This window comes from Hemitrygon akajei, unplaced genomic scaffold (genome assembly GCF_048418815.1).
Source record: "Hemitrygon akajei unplaced genomic scaffold, sHemAka1.3 Scf000042, whole genome shotgun sequence".
NCBI lineage: Eukaryota > Metazoa > Chordata > Chondrichthyes > Myliobatiformes > Dasyatidae > Hemitrygon > Hemitrygon akajei.
In genome coordinates this window covers 213,699-233,240 of record NW_027331928.1, presented here as the reverse complement: position 1 = coordinate 233,240, position 19,542 = coordinate 213,699, and the positions used below count along the sequence as shown (strand labels likewise).

General features: G+C 50.6%; 1 protein-coding gene across 1 annotated transcript; it reads left to right on the top strand.

Annotated features, from left to right (window-relative positions):
- The first annotated feature begins 4,056 nt into the window (after positions 1-4,056).
- On the top strand, positions 4,057-14,682 carry LOC140720428 (uncharacterized). The gene is made up of 7 exons (XM_073035280.1): positions 4,057-4,123; positions 6,106-6,225; positions 8,065-8,181; positions 9,444-9,548; positions 11,907-12,049; positions 12,573-12,637; positions 14,185-14,682. The coding sequence occupies exons 1-7, from the start codon at positions 4,057-4,059 to the stop codon at positions 14,375-14,377; spliced, it is 810 nt and encodes a 269-aa protein (XP_072891381.1). The 3' UTR covers positions 14,378-14,682.
- The last annotated feature ends 4,860 nt before the right edge of the window (positions 14,683-19,542 follow it).

Genomic DNA, 19,542 nt, shown 5'->3' with positions numbered 1-19,542 from the left:
GCAGCCCAATGAAGTGTTAGTTTTCATAAGCCGAGGGTCAGAGTTTAAGAGTCGCGGCTTATTGATGCAGCTCTGTGAAACACAGGTTAGCCCACACTTGGAGTACTGTGTCCAGTTCTGCTCGCCTCACTATAGGAAGAATGTGGAAGCAGTGGAAAGGGTGCAGAGGAGATTTACCAGGATGCTGCCCTGGTTTAGAGGGTATGCATTATGAGCAGAGATTAAGGAATCTAGTGCTTTACTCTCTGGACAGAAGTAGGATGGGAGGAGACATGTTAGAGGTGTACAAGATATTCAGAAGAAAAGATAGAGTGGATAGCCAGTGCCTCTTCCCCAGGGACACCACTGCTGAATACAAGAGAACGTGGCTTTAAGTTCAGGGGAGTAAAGTTCAAGGGAGATATTAGAGGAAGGTTTTTTACTCAGAGAGTGGTTGGTGCGTGGAATCCACTGCCTGAGTCTGTGGTGGAGACACATACTCTAGTGAAATTTAACAGACTACTAGACAGCTATATGGGGGAATTTAAGTTTGGGTTTTACATTGGAGCAGGGTATAGGGGTCGGGACAACATTGTAGGCCGAAGGGCCAGTACTGTGCTGTATCGTTTTCTGTTCTATGTTCTATACCGTTCAATCAGACACCTCCCGGGGTCAGACACGTGGTCAACTCCTTGCACAACGTTGGAGTTACTGCTGCTCACTTCGACCGGATATCGATTTCTCGCTTCTGAGCTTCTCTACGTCTCTGTGTGTACAGGCCGGTCGTGTGGTTTCACACCATTTCCTCCCAGTGACTGCAAACTCAATCACCTGTCCACAGCCCCTCTCTCCACTTCCCCACTCTCCTCAGTTCTTCTCTGGTCTCACACACACTTATTATCTCTGAAACAGACACACTGTTGGGAGACATACAGGAACGCTGAAAAACTGGTGATTGGTGAGAGGGAGAGAGGGAGTGAAGACGGAGATTCGCTGTGTGTCTGACCCCGGGAGTGTGAAATTGGACGGTGTGGAAGCAACTTTACTCTGTTTTCTAGCGCAGTTAGTATGTGCTGGGACTGTGTTTTGGGATCTTGACTCTGTGTCTGATCCCGGGAAGGTGTTTTGGGAGAGTGTGTTAGGAACTTCTCTGTATGTCTGACAACAGGATAATTTTATGGAAGAGTGCATAGGGAGCTTCAGTCTGTCTCTATCCGCCGAGTCAGTGTGATCAGACGGTACGGTGTGAACTTCACCTTACAACTGACGCCTGGAATGTGTGATGGGCCGGTGTGAAGGGATTCTCATTCTGTGTCTGAGTACCCGCGGATGCAATTGACACTGAGGAGAGAGCTTCACTGTTTATTGTTCCTATTTTTCAGAGCAGACGATGCGGCGAGGGAGCTTTGTTCTAACTCTGCTCCAAAGCGTCCTGAAATAAATTCAAATGAGAAATTGAGATGTGTGATATATTCACACCCGAGTAACACTCCCTTCACTCCATCCCATTTCATACTTCTCGGCTCAGACACACTGAGAAGCTCCCTGCTCACCGCCCTACAACATTCTCCTGGGGTCAATCACAGACTGGATTTCGCTTCTACCCGACACATCACACACGCCCGGGTTGAGACACAGGGTGAATCTCCCTCCACACCGTCCATCATAGACTCCCGGGATCAGACACATGTTGAATCGCCATCCAAAACAGTCCCATTACAGACTACAGGTGTCAGACACTGTGACTAACTCTCCACCCCCCCCCCCCATCACACACTCCCGGGGTCAGACGCGTGGTCATCTCCTTGCACAACGTTGGAGTTACTGCTGCTCACTTCCACCGGATATCGATTTCTCGCTTCTGAGCTTCTCTACGTCTCTGTGTGTACAGGCCGGTCGTGTGGTTTAACCACATTTCCTCCCAGTGACTGGAAACTCACCACCTGTCCACAGCCATCTTTCCACTCCCCCACCCTCCTCTGTTCTACCTCTGATCTCACACACACTTTTTATCCCTGAGACAGACACACTGTTGGAGAAGACAGGAACGCTGAAAAACTGCTGATTGGTGAGAGGGAGAGAGGGAGTGAAGAGGGAGATTGACTCTGTGGCTGACACCGGGAGTGTGAAATTGGACGGTGTGAAAGCAACTTTACTCTGTTTTCTAGCTCAATTATTATGTGCTGGGACTGTGTTTTGGGACCTTGACTCTGTGTCTGATCCCGGGAAGGTGTTTTGGGAGAGTTTACGAGGAATTTCTCTGTATGTCTGCCAACAGGATAATTTGATGGAAGAGTGCATTAGGAGCTTTACTCTGTCTCGACCCGCCGAGTGTGTGTGATTCGGTGGTTCGTAGTGATCTTCACTTTACAACTGACGCCTGGAATGTGTGATTGGCATGTGTGAAGGGATTCCCATTCTGTGTCTGACTACCCGCGGATGTAATTGAAGCTGAGGAGACAGATCCACTGTTTATTGTTCCTATTTTCAGGGCAGACGATGGGGCGAAGAAACATTATTCTACCTCTGCTACAAAGCGTCTTGAAATAAATTCAAATGAGGAATTCAGATGTGTGATATATTCACACCAGAGTAACACTCCCTCCACTCAAACTCATTTCATACTTCGGGGCTCAGACACACTGAGAAGCTCCCTCCACACCGTCCCATCACACACTCCCGGGGTCAGACACAGAGGTGAATCATCCCACCACACCGTCCCATGACACACTCCAGTGGTCAGACACAGAGTGAATCTCCCTCCACACCGTCCCATCACACACTCCCGGAGACAGACACAGAGTGAATCATCCCACACACACCCGTCCCCATGACACACTCCAGTGGTCAGACACAGAGTGAATCTCCCTACACACCGTCCCATCACACACTCCCGGGCTCAGACACATAGTGAATCTCCCTACACACTGTCCCATCACACACTCCCGGGGTCCAGACACAGAATCAAGTTTCCTCCACACATCTGTGTGTATAGGCCGGTCGTGTAGTTTCTCACCGCTTTTCCCCAGTGACTGCAAACTCATCTTCCCTGTAAAGCCCTACCTCTCGTCCCCCTCCATCCACTTTTCTGCCTGTGGGCATTAGACACACACTTATTATGTCTGAGACAGACACACTGTTGAAGACTGTTCACACTGTTGAGGAACGCTGAAAAACTGCTGGTTGTTGACAGGCAGAGACAGAGTGCAGTGGGAGATTCGATCTGTTTCTGAATCTGTTACTGTGTTATCGGACTGTGAAGCGTCGGTTTAGCTCTGTGTCTGACCGCGGGACTGTGCAATGGGACGGTATGGAAGGAACTGCACTAATGTCTGATCCCGGGAGTGATAGTTCGGCCGATGTCGAGGCTCTCTCTCTCTCTCTCTCTCTCTCCTCTCTCTCTCTCTCCTCTCTCTCTCTCTCTCTCTCTCTCTCTCTCTCTCTCTCTCTCTCTCTCTCTCTCTCTCTCTCTCTCTCTCTCTCTCACACACACACACACACTCCCAGACACAGACACTGAACTGCTACAGCACATCGCCTCCCGCACCACCACCCCTTTGTCCACTTCAATTACCCCATTTCAAAAGCCCCCATTTCCTTTCACTTCCCCCTTTGCTTTCAGTGGAGGATGTGATAGACAGGCAGAGGAGAGAGAGGGATTGGAGGAAAAAGCAGAGAATTGGAGAGAGGGGCGAAATTGAAGCTCTCCAACAATCCTCCCTCCATTCCATCCCAGATATTGTCCTCCCCTTCTTGCAGTGATACCCTTTTCTGACCCCTGTCACTCACGACTATCTTTCCGCCAAACCTTAACCTTCCCCTCACTCCCCCTCCCTATGTTTCTCCCCACTCGCACTACTCCTCCCCGCGCAACTCTCATCGCTACAGGCCACCCCCATCACACTCTAAATCTCTCTCTTCCCCAGCGCTTCCTCCCTCTGCTCTCGGCTCCTGTCTTCATCAGCTGCTCATCCGGTGTTTGCTGGTCTCGTTCTGATCCACTTGTCAACACGGGCTTCCTCTGACAACGGTTCCTTCCCCTCGCTGAGCTCAGAGACGCAGCGGACTCTCGACAGGATGGCCAAGAGCGAGACGTCCATGAAAAAGCAACTTGTAAAACCGGACTCACCGTCTCCATCGGGAGGTGAGTGGGGCAGAGATGGAGGGAGGGAGTTTCTGTCTCTTTCTAACCCGTGGAGTGTGTAATGGGGTGTGTAGAGGGACCTTCATTCTGTGTCTGACCCCGGGAGTGTGTGATGGTACGGTGTGGAGGGAGTGTCCCTCCTTTTCTGATCACGGGAGAGTGCGGAGGAAACTTCACTCTGTGTCTGAACACGGGACTGTATAACATAAACCATATAACAACCATATAACAATTACAGCATGGAAACAGTCCATCTCGGCCTTTCTAGTCCGTGCCGAACGCTTACTCTCACCTAGTCCCACTGACACGCACTCGGCCCATAACCCTCCATTCCTTTCCATTCCATATACCAATCCAATTTTAATTTAAATTACAATACCGAACCTGCCTCCACCACTTCTACTGGAAGCTCATTCCACACAGCTACCACTCACTGAGTAAAGAAATTCCCCCTCGTGTTACCCTTAACCCTTTGCCCCCTAACTCTCAAATCATGTCCTCTTGTTTGAATCTCCCCTACTCTCAATGGAAAAAAAGCCTATCCACGTCAACTCGATCTATCCCCCTCATAATTGTAAATACCTCTGTCAAGTCCCCCCTCAACCTTCTACGCTCCAAAGTGTAGTCTGTCCCTCATTATGGGACAGAGTGAAGGAAGTTTCACTCTGTGCCTGATGACGGCAGTGTGTGATGGGACGGTGTGGAGGGAGATTCACTCTGTGTGTGACCCCGGGAGAGTGTGCTGGGACGGTGTGGAGGGAGTTTCGCTCTGTGTCTGACCCCAGGAGTGTGTGATGGGACGGTGTGGAGGGAGATTGACTCTGTGTCTGACACCGGGCGTGTGTGATGGGACCGTGTGCAGGGAGCTTCACCCTGTTTCTGACTCTCACTATTCTGTCCCCAGCTAAACCTTGTGTATCGTATGTGGAACTTCATTTTAAATCCCACTCTGATTCCCGGGTCCGGACGAATGGAGGTCAGTTTCACTCTGTTTGTTTGACACTGTTCATCTGATGTGAATCTTCCTGTCGAGAAATCTCATCCCAAGCGCACAGTTAACCCTGATTTTTCCCTGTTAGACAATAGGTCAGTAGCAATGCGTGCGAGACTGGATGAGAGACGGGCTCTATGGGAAGGTCGGTGAGGAAGGTGCGCACTGGGAAGGGTCAAGGCGGAGGCAGAGCAACAGGCGGTGTGGTACAGAGGGAGGTCTGTGGAAAGGAATGAGAGACGGGCTCTTTGGGAAGGTCGGTAAGGAAGGAGCGCTCTGGGAAGGGTCGGGGCGGAGGCAGAGCAACAGGCGGGGTGGTACAGAGGGATGGCTGTGGAAAGGAATGAGGAGTTTCTCTAGGTGGGATCGGTGCAGAGAATGCCATGAATTTTTTTGTGTGGTGGGAGTACCGCGAGAGGGGGTTAAATTGGGGACACTGAGGAGGGGAGCTGTCTGATGGGGCGGGTGCGGGAGCAGGGAGTGTTGTAGCATGGCCGGTGAGCAGGAAACACCTTGGGAAGAGTGGCGAGGAGGGAGGAGAGTGACAAGATTCAGTGAGGAATTGACCCCGTTCCAAACCAACACTCTCATCACGCTCTCTCCTCTCTCTCCCTTGTCTCCCTCTTTCTTCCCCTGTCTCTCACACACTGATGCTCACTCATCCTCTTTTCTTCCTCCCTGGCCCACTATTTCCTTTCCTTTACCTACACTTTCACGCTTTTCTCCCCTTTCCCAACCCTTCTCACTGTCTTTTCCACATCTCTCCCGTTCTACGACTCCTGCTCTCTCCGTTGACATTCCCCTCTATCTACTTCCCTTTCCCCACTCTCCCCTTCCCCACTCTCTCTGCTCCCTCTCTTTCACATTCCCCCGCTTACCCCTCTCTCCCTCTCGCTTACCCCTCTCTGCTGTCTTTTCTCTCCCTCTGTGTCTCTCCTCCATTCTCTACCGCTGTCTCATCCTAATCTGCCTGTCCGACTCTCTCCCCCAGATGGCCTGACCTCCCCCTACTCAGAGCTGAACCTTCGGAAAGACGAGCCTCTCATCGACGAGGACGAGGTTCCTCCCATTGCCTCAGGACCCGGAGGGCTGCCGACTACTGCACAGACAGGTCAGAGTTCACAGTAGTGACGCCATTCTGGAATCGTCAGGTGTCATTTGCCAATTCTTTCCAATTTTTAAATCAGCTGGTTGAAACTGTAGGTGGGTGAGTTGGTGAATTGCACCCGATGCGAAGATGGGTGCTCTTGTGGATTATGTTGGAAAGTGGCAAAAAAAAAGAGTTCATTGCGACAGAGATCAGTCACAGATCCATCTGGAGAATGGAAGAGTTTAGTCCGTCATGTATCCGATGTGAGGGAAAAGAACAAAGCGGGCAAACAATAATACAACTGTGAAAAATAATAAACTCTGAATCCAGACGGTCAATTCCCCGTGTGTCCCCTGTATCATAATCTTCTGGATAAGCCTCCCCCGAGGGACACAGTCAAACACCCAAATGAAGTTGACGGAGACAACACCCAGAACTCCAACTTAATCAATCGCATAGGAGAGAGTAAAACACCTCAGGAATCAGTCAGACACTTCTCAGCCTTTGCCGAGTCAAGGAATTTGGACTCTAGGCGATTACGGCTGAAAGTAACTGATGATGCCAGTGACTTGGATTAATTCTCATGGACCTGATGGAATGTACCCTTGGGTTCTGAAGGAAGTAGGCAGAGAGATTGCCGAGGGATCAACAATGATCTTTCAGGAATCAACAGTGTATTTAGATTTTCAGAAGGCCTATGACAATGTGCCGCAAATAGGGCTGCTTATGAAGATCAGAGCCCGTAGAATTACAGGGAGGTTTCTAGCACCGGGTGAGCATTTGCTGATCGGCAGAAAAGAGAGTGGTCGTGAAGGGATACTATTCTGGATGCCTGCCGGTTACCAGTGGAGTTCCACAGGGGTCGGTGTTGGGACCGCTGATTTCTACAATGTCTGTCAAAGATTTGGACCATGGGATTCATGGACTTGTGCAGAATTTGCCGATGATACAACGATAGGTGGAGGAGCGGGAAGTTTTGAGGAAACAGTGAGCTTACAGAGGGACGCAGATAGTTTAGGGGAATGGGCAAAGAAGAGGCAAATGGAATTCAATGTTGGAAAATGAATGGTCATTCACTTTATTGTATGAAATAAACATGCAGACTATTATTTAGATGGTGAGAGAACTTAAAATGCAGATTTGCAAAGGGACTTGGGAGTACTTGTGCAAAGGATCCTAAAGCTTAAACTCCATGTTCAGTTGGTGGTGAAGAAAGCGAATGAAATGTTGACATTCAGGTATAGAATATAAGAGCAGGGATGTGATACTGAGGCACCAAAAGGCACCCGTGAGACCACACTGAGAGTATTGTGTGCAGCTTTTGGCTTCTTATAAATACTGACATTGGAGAGGGTTCAGTGAAGATTCAGGAGAATGACTCCAGGAATGAGAGGGTCGCTGTATGAGGAACATCCGGCAGCTCTTGGGCTGTATTCCCTGGGGTTCAGGGGAATGGGGGAGGATCTCAACGAAACTTACCGAATCTTCAAAGCCTGAACAGATTAAATATGGAAATATTATTTCCAATGGTAAGCGATTCTAGGACAAGTGGCCACGACTTCCGGATTGAAGGACGTCCTTTTAGAACTGAGATGCGGAGAAATTAATTTTTTTTCCGAGGCTGTTAAATCTGTGGAATTTGTTGCCATAAGCGGCTGTGAAGGCCAAATTATTGGGTGCAGAGAGAGATAGGCTCTAGATTAGCCCGGGCATTAATGGGCATCGGCAGTAGGCAAGGGAGTGGGGATGACTGGAAGAATTGCTTCGGCCCATGATTGAATGGCGGGGCACGCGATGTCCCGAATCGCCTCCTTCTGCTACTATATCTGATGGTCGCATGGTCGTGTGGTCTGTCCACAGCTGCGCATGAACAGGAGTCGAAAGTGAAGATCGGAAACAGACCGTACCGTCTGATCTGCCTACTCTGCCTAGTTACGTCCGCCCTCATCGTGATTGTGGCCGGTCTCTGGATCCATGGTGAGTGGAACGGTCTCCGGGTGGAGTCAGACCATGAAAAAGAGAGTGGAATACATTGTTATTGTAAAACACCACAGCGACACTGACATGCCGCTTACCGTAACACCGATTAAAACCAATCACGGACACACCCCTAACCGTGATAAAGACAGGGCCTTTACCGTAACACGACCAAGACTCGTCCTGACACCGACACGCCATTCACCATAACATCAACAACGTTGTCACGGTCACGACCTTCACCGAGACACAGATACACTCCTGACCGCGACACGGACACGACCATCGCCGTGACACACACATCGCAGTCACACTGACAGGAACATGCCCCTCACTGTGACATCGACATGCCCTGACCGTGTCGCTGATAATCTCCACAACCGACACCGAAACACACCTCACAGTGACAGCGACACGCTCTTCACCGTGACACTCAGATAACGTACACCGTGACACCATCACGCTCCTCAACGTGATCCCCTCCGCACCGGCCCGTGACGAAGACTCAGAAGTCACAGTAACACCACTTACCGAGACAGTATTGGCCCTCACTGAGACAATTATCCACACCTCACCCTGACACAGGCAAATCCCTGAACTGATACCGACACCTAAATTCACAATGACACCGACATTGACGCCGTCGGACAACTCAGTGTGACACTCTCACACACACGGTGGCCATGACATGTCTCTCACCGTGACACACACATACGTGAGAACAGCACTCCTTGACACAGGTATTCCACCCACGGTGACACCACAAGGCCCCTCATCTGACATTTTCTTCACCTTAATATCGAGATACACTTCATTGTGACCCGGCACACCTCTCGCCGGGGCACAGAAACACCTATCACAATGACACCGAAACGTCCCTCACAGCAACCTGGACATCCCCCGCAAGATACAGAGGCAACCTCCATGGTAACAACAACAAAGCCTTCACCGGGACATTGATAACCCCTCAGAGTGACAGAGACACGCCCCTCAATGTATCGCCGATGCCTCTCACTGTGCCACCAGCACATCCTTCACTGTGACACGCTTCACCGTGACACTGACACAACACTCTCTGTGACCCGTTCGGTAGCGTGACGCTGACTCACGTGTCCCTGTAAACGCTAAACATCCTTCACCATGTCTCTCAGTATCAAAGACTCGTCAGTCTAAGGTCACCACCGACCGAAACTACCATGAGTTAAACTCATCCCTTCAGTCCCAGCTTTCCTCGCTCAAGACTAATCTGTCTTTTCTTAAAGGAATGTACAGCGGTCTCCGTCACCAGTTCACTGAGATGGATACGAAGTACAGATCTGTCAACGAAACCAAGGCTCAAATCTGTGAATCGTTGACCAGCAGAAGAGGTGAGTCATCATCCCCCTCTTTCACCCGCTCCTCATCACAGGCCAGGCATGGAGAGAGGAAACGTCACAGTGTGTGACATCGGGAATGAGTGAAGAGATGGTATGGAGGGTGATTCACTCTGTGTTTGACCCGGTGAGTGTGTGATGGTTCTGCGAGGAAGTTTCAGTCTATCACTGAATCCAGCAGAGTGTGACGGGAAGTTGTGGAGGTGGATTCACTCTGTGTCTGTCAGCGGGATTCTGTGATACGTCCTTCATTCTCTGTGACACAAGACCGTGTGATTGGATGTTGTGGAGGGAGTCTGAGCCCATGACTGTTGCATGGGAACTTCTGGGCGAAACTTCGCTTTGTGGGAGAACACAGAGGAGTATGATGGGACAATTCAGAGAGAGCCTCACTCTGTGACTCGCCAAGAAGTGTGTGATGGGACGTAAGGAAGGAGCTTTAGACTGTGTTAGACTCGCGAGTTTGTGATGAGCCCGTGTGGAGGCAGCTTCCCTCTGTATCTGACACTTTACAGTGTGATGTGTTGAGAAGCAGTAGAGGGAGAATCACATATGTGACTCTAACATATGTCGTCTGTGCGTAGGAGTTTATTTCCGTGTCTGACCGTATGAGTGTGTGATGCGGCCGTGAGAGAGAGATTCACACTGTGCCTGATCAAGGTTTTGTGTGACTGTGTGTGTGTGTGTGTGTGTGTGTGTGTGTGTGTGTGTGTGTGTGTGTGTGTGTGTGTGTGTGTGTGTGTGTGTGTGTGTGTGCTGATGAAAGAGATTCGCACTGTGTCCGACCAAGGCTGAGCGTGATTTGTATTTGTGGAGGGATCTAAATTCTGTTATCTGACACAGGGAGTTTGTGAGGGGCGGTATGGAGCGAGCTTCACTCTGTGTCTGACCTCGGGAGGGTGTGATGGGACGGTATGGAGGGTGATTCACTCTGTGTTTGAAACGGTCATTGTGTGATGGGGCTGCGTGGAAGATCTTTCACTCTATCACTGAATCCAGGAGGATGTGATGGTACGTTGTGGAGGTGGATTCACTCTGTGTCTGAACACGGAATTGTGAGACGTAAAATTATAGCTTCACTCTATGTCCCACTCCGGGAATGTCTGATGGGACAGTAAGGATCCAGCTTCACTCTTTGTCAGACAGCGAGATTGTGTGACGGGACAGTGCAGAGGAACGTTCATTCTATGTGACGCCAAACTGTTTGATTGGATATTGTGGAGGGAGACTGACACCGTGAGTTTGCCATGGGAGGGTGTGGGCGGAATTTCGCTTTGTGTAAGAAAACAGTGGGGAGTGATGGGACGGTTCAGAGAGAGCCTCACTCTGTGACTCGCCAGGAATTGTGATAGGACTTAAGGAGGTAGATTCACACTGTGTTAGAATCGGGATTGTGTAATGGGACCGTGCGGAGGCAGTTTCCCCTCTGTGTCTGACAGTTTGCTGTGTGGTGCGTTGAGAAGCTGTAGAGGGAGAACCACTCTCCCTCTGACATATGTCGTGTGTGCTGAGAGAGTTTCTTGCTGTGTCTGACTGTTTGAGTGTGTGATGGGGCCATGGAGAGAGATAAATTCACTATGTGTCTGACCAAGCTTGAGTGTCATTGGACTTTGTGGAAGGATCTAAATTATGTTCTCTGACCCCTGGAGTGTGTGATTGGACAGTGTGGAGGGAGATAAATCCTCTGTGCTGACCCCGGGAGTGTGTAATGGGACGGTGTGGAGGGATATTCGCTCCGTGTCTGAAACATTGAATGTGGAGAATCTGAGGGAAACCACTCTGGGTCCGGCCCAGAGGCTGTGTGACGATTCCACACTACTTCAGGGGTCTCTTATGGGACGCTGTGGAGGCAGCATCTGTTTCTGACACACAGAATGCGTGGTGGGATGGTGTCGCGCGACGACCGTTCTGTGTCTGACTCCGTGAATGCATCAGGGGAGGGATAGAGGTAGTCTCAGTCTATGCCTGACTGGATAGTCTGTGATGGATGACGTGGAGGAAACTCACTCTCTGCCTGCTCCTGTGAATTTATGATGGGACGTTGTGGAGGGAACTTCATTCTGTGTCTCTCCCCGGACGTGTGCGATGGGACAGTGTGGTAGGAGATACACTCTCTGTCTTGAATCCGGGAGTGTGTGATGGAAGGTTTGGTGGGAAGGTAATTGTGTCTGATCATTGGTAATGTGCGATTGGATGGTGTGAGGGAGATTCACTTTGTGCCTGAACTCAGGTGTTCGTGATGGGACCGCATGGCGAGACATTCAATCTGTGTGTCTCTCCGGGAATGTGTGATAGGAAAGTGTGAAGAGAGATTCACTTTGTGTCTCACTGTTTCTTGTTCCTGATTTCCAGAGCAAACGTGTTTCAAGGACTGTGCCACAAATACAGACCGGCGTTATTACGTATCCACGTATGAAAGATCTTTCCCCAGAGCGATGCAAGAATGTTCAATCCGTGATTCAAGGCTGCTGGAAATCAATTCAAGGGATGAAGCGGTATGTGTCACAGCACGGGAAGATCACACAGTAACACAGGAATCATCACACACTCCCGGGATTAGACACAGAGTGAATCTGCCTCCACACCGTCCCATCACACACTGCCGGGATCAGGCACAGAGTGACTCTCCCTCCTCACCGCCCCATCACACACTCCCGGGATCAGGCACAGAGTGAATCTCCTTTCACACCGCCCCATCACACACTCCCGGGGTCAGACACAGAGTGAATCTCCCTCCACACCGTCCCATCACACACTCCCGGGGTCAGACACAGAGTGAATCTCCCTCCACAGCGTCCCATCACACACTCCCGGGGTCAGACACAGAGTGAATCTCCCTCCACAGCGTCCCATCAGACACTCCCGGGGTCAGACACAGAGTGAATCTCCCTCCACACCGTCCCATCACACACTCCCGGGGTCAGACAATGAGTGAATCTCCCTCCACAACGCCCCATCACACACTGCTGTAAACAGTTTTCGATTCTCGGCATTAATCAAAGGGATTTAATTTTACAGAGTTTTGTTTTCCGCCTTCTTGACAACCGAAACCTTGCTTACTGGGTTGGAAAATGCGCGAACGGGTGAGATTTGGACTGAACTGTGTGGTGAGAGATGGGGAATGACACTGTCTTGAGGGGAGAAAATGAGATTAGTTTACGGAGTGAAGTAGGTTTGTGAGAAGTGGGTGCGGGACATTGATTAGTTGTCGGGAGAGGATGATACAAGGTGAATATTTCAGGGAGCGATACGCGTCTGTCACGGGACAGGGCAGTGAAATACTTTTGACGATTGTCAGTGGGCTCCGGAGATTATTTCCCTGGGATTATTTTGGTGACTGACGCAGGGCTGTGGGGATTGGGAGATGCAGTGGAATTAGTTTGGAGTCTGACACAGATCTGTGGGAGCAGGAGGCAGAGTCGGATTAGTTTGACGACAGGCCTTACTCTGTGAGAAAGAGTTATGCAGCAGGATCAGTTTGGGGTCTGACACTGATCTGGGGGGAGAGAGTGGGACAACTGGATTAGTTTGGGGTCTGGCACTGATCTGGGGGGGGAGAGAGTGGGAAAACTGTATCAGTTTGGGGTCTGACACTAATCTGGGGGGGGAGAGAGTGGGAGAACTGTATCAGTTTGGGGTCTGACACTGATCTGGGGTGAGAGAATCGGACAACTGGATCAGTTTGGGGTCTGACACTGACCTGAGGGGAGAGAGTGGGACAACTGGATCAGTTTGGGGTCTGACACTGATCTGGGGGGTAGAGAGTGGGAGAACAGGATCAGTTTGGGGTCTGACACTGATCTGAGGGGAGAGAGTGGGACAACTGGATTTGTTTGGGGTCTGACACTGATCTAGAGGAAGAGAGTGGGACAACTCGATTAGTTTGGGGTCTGACACTGATCTGGGGGGGGAGAGAGTGGGAGAACTGGATTAGTTTGGGGTCTGACTGATCTGGGGGGAGAGAGTGGGACAACTGGATTAGTTTGGGGTCTGACACTGATCTGGGGGGGAGAGAGTGGGACAACTGGATTAGTTTGGGGTCTGACACTGATCTGGGGGGAGAGAGTGGGAGAACTGGATTAGTTTGGAGACCGATACGGGGATGTGGGTACAGAGTCGGTCAGTGGGTCCAGTCTACTGACTGACGCAGGGCTGAGGGAGCAGTGAGAGGCAATGGGATTAACCTGGAGACGGACATAAACTGTCGGGCGGGAGAGGAGCCGTGTTATGTATTTTGTGACCGACAGAGGGTTGCAGGATCAGATTGTGCCGATGGGATAAATTTCGGGACCGCGTATGTCTGTGGGGGTAGGGTGGCATATTGGGATTTGTTTGGGGACTGAAATAGATCTGACTGGATAAATGGGTGTGTTCGATTCGCACTGGGACTGCCACAGGACTGTGGAGACCGCGGGACGACCGAACGGAGGCTGTGGGGGAGCTGTCGTAGCTGGATTAATCTGTCGACTGACACAGAGCAGTAGGGAGACATTGGGACACTGGAATTATTTTGGGAACGACACAGGGCTGTGGTGATTGCCCGGATTTAATGGGATTAGTTTGGCGACAAGCATTTGTTCCGCCGGATCTGTTTTGTTTCTGTTCAAAATTTTTAACCATTTATTGATAGGGATGATACCACTGGTCTGCTGTACAATGTGTCCTCTGGAAGGTCCTCCTGCAGTGCATGCACATCGAGTGGTGGGAGTGAATATTGCCCACATGAGAAACACCGTTTCATCTGCGAGATGTCTGCCCCTTGCTGCCCGGATATTCCTGAAAAGATCCAGGTTCTCTGTCAACAGCCCGGAGAGCCGACTTGAATCAAATGATTACAGCGTCTTTCCCTTCCTTATCCCTCCTCCACTCTCACTCACCCCATCCTCTCAAAATCCTCCATACATTCTCTGCCGTACCTGCTTCTCTATTCTCCTCTTTTCCCAATCCCATTCTCCCCACCACACATGGAAAACCCCGATCTCCATCTATCCCGTTCTTTCCCGCCATCCCTCTGCATCCCGCAGTTCCTCACTCCCTCTAACTCTCTCTACCCCATCTCCTCCCTATTTTCTCGACTCTGTCTGCTATTTCTCCGCTCCCTCTTCCAACCACTTTATATTTCTCTCTCTTTTCCCCCTCTACCACACTCTCTCCCTCTCCTCTCCGTTCCCTCAAACACCTGCGTCTCTCTGATCTCTCTCTCTCTCTCTCTATCTCCTTTCCACCCACTCTCACCTCAATCCTGTGTCGTCTGGGTCTCGTACCCCAGTTCTGCGTAAAAGTATGTGCGCATTCTCTCTGTCTGTACCCCTCTTGAGTTTATGCAACTCTGTAAAGTTACAGCTATGCTCCAGGGAATAAAGACCCCTTTATCTGAGACTTACACGGCCTGCAATTTCTTACTCTGAAGCATCATTATGGATGAAAGATGTAATATTAATGTAAATTACAAATATTAATAAATACTGCAAAAAGTTTGGAGTTAGTTCTCGTGCGTTGAAAGGTGCGCAGTGGAAGAAGATGTCCCTTTGCCTCGTTGTGTTTTGAATGTTCTCCCCGTTTTGACAATATTCCGCACTTTTATTTCTACAACCAATTTGCACGACCATGCATTTTCCAAAATTGTGTTGCATTTGCCAATTTGCTGCACATTCTACAAATCTGTCTGTCCTTCTGCATCCTGTCTTTTACTGGTTGGTAAGTTGATGGGGAAGTTCAACCAAAATGAACCATTTCACACTTATCTGGGTTGAACATCTGCAACTTTCTTGCTCAGTTTTGCGTCTTACCAATGTCCCGCTGTTACCTGTGACAGCCCTTCACACTATCAACAACACCTCCTACCTTTGTGTCATCAGCAAAAGTGCTAAACCATCCCTCCACTTCCTCATCCAGGTCATTTATAAAAATCACGAAGAGTAAGGGCCCCAGAAGGGATCCTCGAGGCACTCCACTGGTGATCGACCTCCATGCAGAATATGACACGTTTAAAAGCAAGTTTTGTCTTCTGTGGGCAGTGTCCTCTTTGACGCTATGCCTCCTTACTTTCTCAGCAAACCTTGCACGGGTTACCTTATCAAATGCCTTGCTGAAATCCATATACACTACATCTACTGCGCTTCCATCATCAAATCCTCAAAAAATTCAATCAGGCTTGTAAGGCACGACCTGCCCTTTAAAAAGCCACGCTGACTACTCCTCGAGTTTAGTTCATAAAATGAATGAAGGCCAATATTTCTGGCATCAGGAATGATCTGCCAAGTACGGATTCGGCCAGGTTGTTTTCTGGCAAAGATGTACCTGCTAAGTTGGAGCCCAGGCGCTGTCTCATAAGAATTGTGGGAGGTTTGGAAGGAGAGAGGAACTTCAGTCTAGAGGATTGGGGACCACACACTGTGAATGGGGAAGAGTGCCAGGAAACCAAGGGGCGGAGCAGATAGGAGTTGGGTCTGGGTTTGACGTTTCGGACATTCCTGACTAATTACTGACATTTCGTTAAAGGAAGTGTGCGGGGGTGTTCAGAGACGATACAATGGATATTCACTAGGATGCTGCCCGGTATAGAGGGCAATATCTATAGGCAGTGGTCAGAGTTTTCGGTTTCTTTTCTCTGGAGCGGCGAAGGCGGAGGGGACAACTGGCAGAGGGTTATCTCATGGGGACAGATACAGATGGACCAGAGAGCAGGTGTTATTACCCTCAGGATGAAAATGTTTAATGCCAGAGGGCATGTATTGAGGTGAGAGTGCCAAGCCCAAAGGAGATGAGGTCGGCAAGTTTTTTTATTCACACAGAGACTGGTGGGTGATTGTTCTGTGCGACTAGAGACGGTGGTGTGGGCAGATCGATAGAGGCGTTTCACTGGCTGTTTGACAGGCACGTGGATTTGCAGGCAATTGATAGAGATGGACGTGTGTCGGCAGAAAGGATTTAGATTATTTGGTATAATCACAACATTGCGGGCCGAAGGGTCTCCTCTGTTTGGTGATTGACGTTCACCGCTCCACAGGAGGGTTAGGGAGTGTTTTGAACTCATGGGATTGGAAACGCAGGGGGCGGGGTAGATGAAGGAATATGACGCTGCATTGAGAAACTCAGGGAACGACCTCTCGACATAGGCAGTGAACGAGCCGCACAGCCCTCACTACTACACAGACACACCCCTCACCGTGACACCGACACAGCCCTCACTACTACACAGACACCCCCCTCACCGTGACACCGACACAGCCCTCACTACTACACAGACACCCCCCTCACCGTGACACCGACACAGCCCTCACTACTACACAGACAACCCCTCACCGTGACACCGACACAGCCCTCACTACTACACAGACACACCCCTCACCGTGACACCGACACAACCCTCACTACTACACAAACAGCCCCCTCACCGTGACACCGACTCAGCCCTCACTACTACACAGACACTCCCTCACCGTGACACCGACACAGCCCTCACTACTACACAGACACACCCCTCACCGTGACACCGACACAGCCCTCACTACTACACAGACACACCCCTCACCGTGACACCGACACAGCCCTCACTACTACACAGACACACCCCTCACCGTGACACCGACACAGCCCTAAACGGGACATGAACGCGCCCCTCACCGTGACAGCGACGCACCGACACGCCTTGCAGCATAACATGAACATACCGCCCAACGATACCGAAATACCTTCACGACCTTCACCGCAGCAGTGACACAGTCCGCCCCGTATGCAGAATCCCCTCGCTGTCCAAGAGTGTTCCCCAACTTCGTCTACCTTCGCTCTCCTGCAATACTCCCTCTCTCCGTCTCACAATCCCTCCTTTACACCACTCCCATCCCCGTCACCGTCCCTCCTTTACAAGCTGCCCCGTCTTCGTGACACACTCCCTCTCTCCACACTCTCCGTTATCTCCTGTCTTCCCACCGCCACAACCCGTCTCGGTGCCCCGCTGGATCCCGTAAAGGTGCAGTGAGATTAGTCTGGATAATGACGAGGGGTCGTGGAGAGTGATCGGTGTAGTGATCGGAATAGTTTGGAGACTGAAATGGGGCTGCGTGGAGATCGCGGTGTAGTGAGATTAGTTTAGAGACTGACACGGGCCGTGGAGAGAGTGGAGTAATGGGAATATTTCCAGAAAACTCTCTTGGTTGCCAACTGGATCTATTTTGCTCCTGTTGAGAATGTCTAACCCTTTTTGATAGGAAAGTGGCCTCTCCTGTTGTGTACAAGATGGACTCTGGAAAGTTCGAATGTTCCGAATGCAAATAGTCCAGAAAGAGTTCGTCTTGCAATTGTGATAATCACCGTTTCAACTACGAGACGGCGGGAGCGCTGTTTCCCTTGACGGGACTGGCTGAGTCTACATCCCTCTGCAGTCTCTGGCCACCCTGGGCGTCGTCGACTCCACACCAGGCGGTGATGCGACTGGACAGAGCGCCCCCCAGCGGACATCCATAGACATTTACTCGTGTTCAATGAGAGACCAAATCGTCAAAAACTCCTGACGTCACAATAACTTCTGTGGCCAGGGAGTTATGGATGGTGTCAACCCAAGTGCAGAGTCAGGTCTGGAATTATCTCAGACTTAGAGTCAAAATAAACGCCGGCAGTAACTACATCCAAAGTGTCAAACACAACCCACAGTGCTAGAAATGGATCTCCTACGGTTGAGCACTGAGTGCTCAGCACAATCCATTTAATTACAGACATTCCAGGAAGGATTGTGACGGGCAGAAATTGGAAGTCCGAGTCTTAAATTGAAAGTGACAGCGAAGCACACTCCAAATGAGGCCACCCCAGAGCCTGAAAATTAAATCCTTGCCTGGGAAATGAATGCGAACCTTTTATTAGCCTTCCTCACCACCGAGTCCTTGAACAATCCAGCCTGTTGGTGACAGAGGTTTTCAGTGCCCTACCAGGTACACATTCGGAACCCGATAACTTGCGAGGGTTCACCCACCTGAAGGATGATTCTTTCATCGGCCGAGAAAATAGAGGTTACAGAAGAGAAGGGGGCGATCAGAGCCGAACATGGTGCCCCTCTCTAACATCTTTTTGAAATGTAACGTGACTTTCCAACTCGAATACTTCCTCAACTGCAACCCCCTTCGTCTCCGTCATCTCCTCCCTCCCCGACAGCAGGACCGTTCCCCTCCACCAAAATCCTACCCGACTCCATGACTCCCTCCCTCCTGTACACCGCTACACATGTCAGTTGTTCCTACTTCTCCTCCTCATCCTCTCTCCCGTCTCTGTCTGTCCCTCCCTCTTCCCCACTCTCGGTTCCAGTCACTCTGTCCCTTCCAATCACCCTTGCCCATCTCCATGAACCCCTCGCTCTTGTACACACCACCAGCAGGGTCAGCACCCTACCCTGTCTCCGTTGGCCCCTTCCTCCCCTACGACTCTCCTCGTCGTCAACCCCTTGTTCCCCGACAACCAACCTCGCCACATGCAGACAGGACATCCTCTACGTCACCACTCTCCCCCGTTTTCGTCAAACCTTCCCTGCCACACACCTCGTCTCCATTACTGCTTTGTCCCCTACACCTCACGCCGTCTCTGTAATCCCCCCTTCCCCAACTCCTCTCCCCGTCTCCCTGACACGCTGCGTCCCCTACAGCCTTCCAAGTTTCCGTCATCCCGTTCCCCCCTCCACCCCGCTCCCTTTCTATGTTAATGTGGAATTGTGGGGAAGAGGGAGAGGTGACGTCTGGTGTTACATCACCACACCACAACACCCTCCACCCGATGTCGATTTCCCCTAACTTCATTTCTATCACCGCAATCTTACACACCCCGACTCCATCAATCTTCCGTCTCCCGCACTACTTGCAGTCTCCGTTATCTCCTCCTTCCCCATCTCCTTTAACAGTCTCCCTGACCTGTTCCATCCCCTACAATCTCCACGGTTCCATAAACCCTCTCGCTCCTCTACACCGCCCCCCGTTCATCTGGAATTCTGGTGAGGAAGGGGGAG

Coding starts and splice junctions, on each gene's coding strand:
- LOC140720428 (XM_073035280.1), top strand. CDS start 4,057: ATGGCCAAGAGCGAGACGTCCATGAAAAAGCAACTTGTAAAACCGGAC. Junction 6,226..8,064: donor GCCGACTACTGCACAGACAG/GTCAGAGTTCAC, acceptor GTCTGTCCACAG/CTGCGCATGAACAGGAGTCG. Junction 12,050..12,572: donor TCAATTCAAGGGATGAAGCG/GTATGTGTCACA, acceptor TTAATTTTACAG/AGTTTTGTTTTCCGCCTTCT.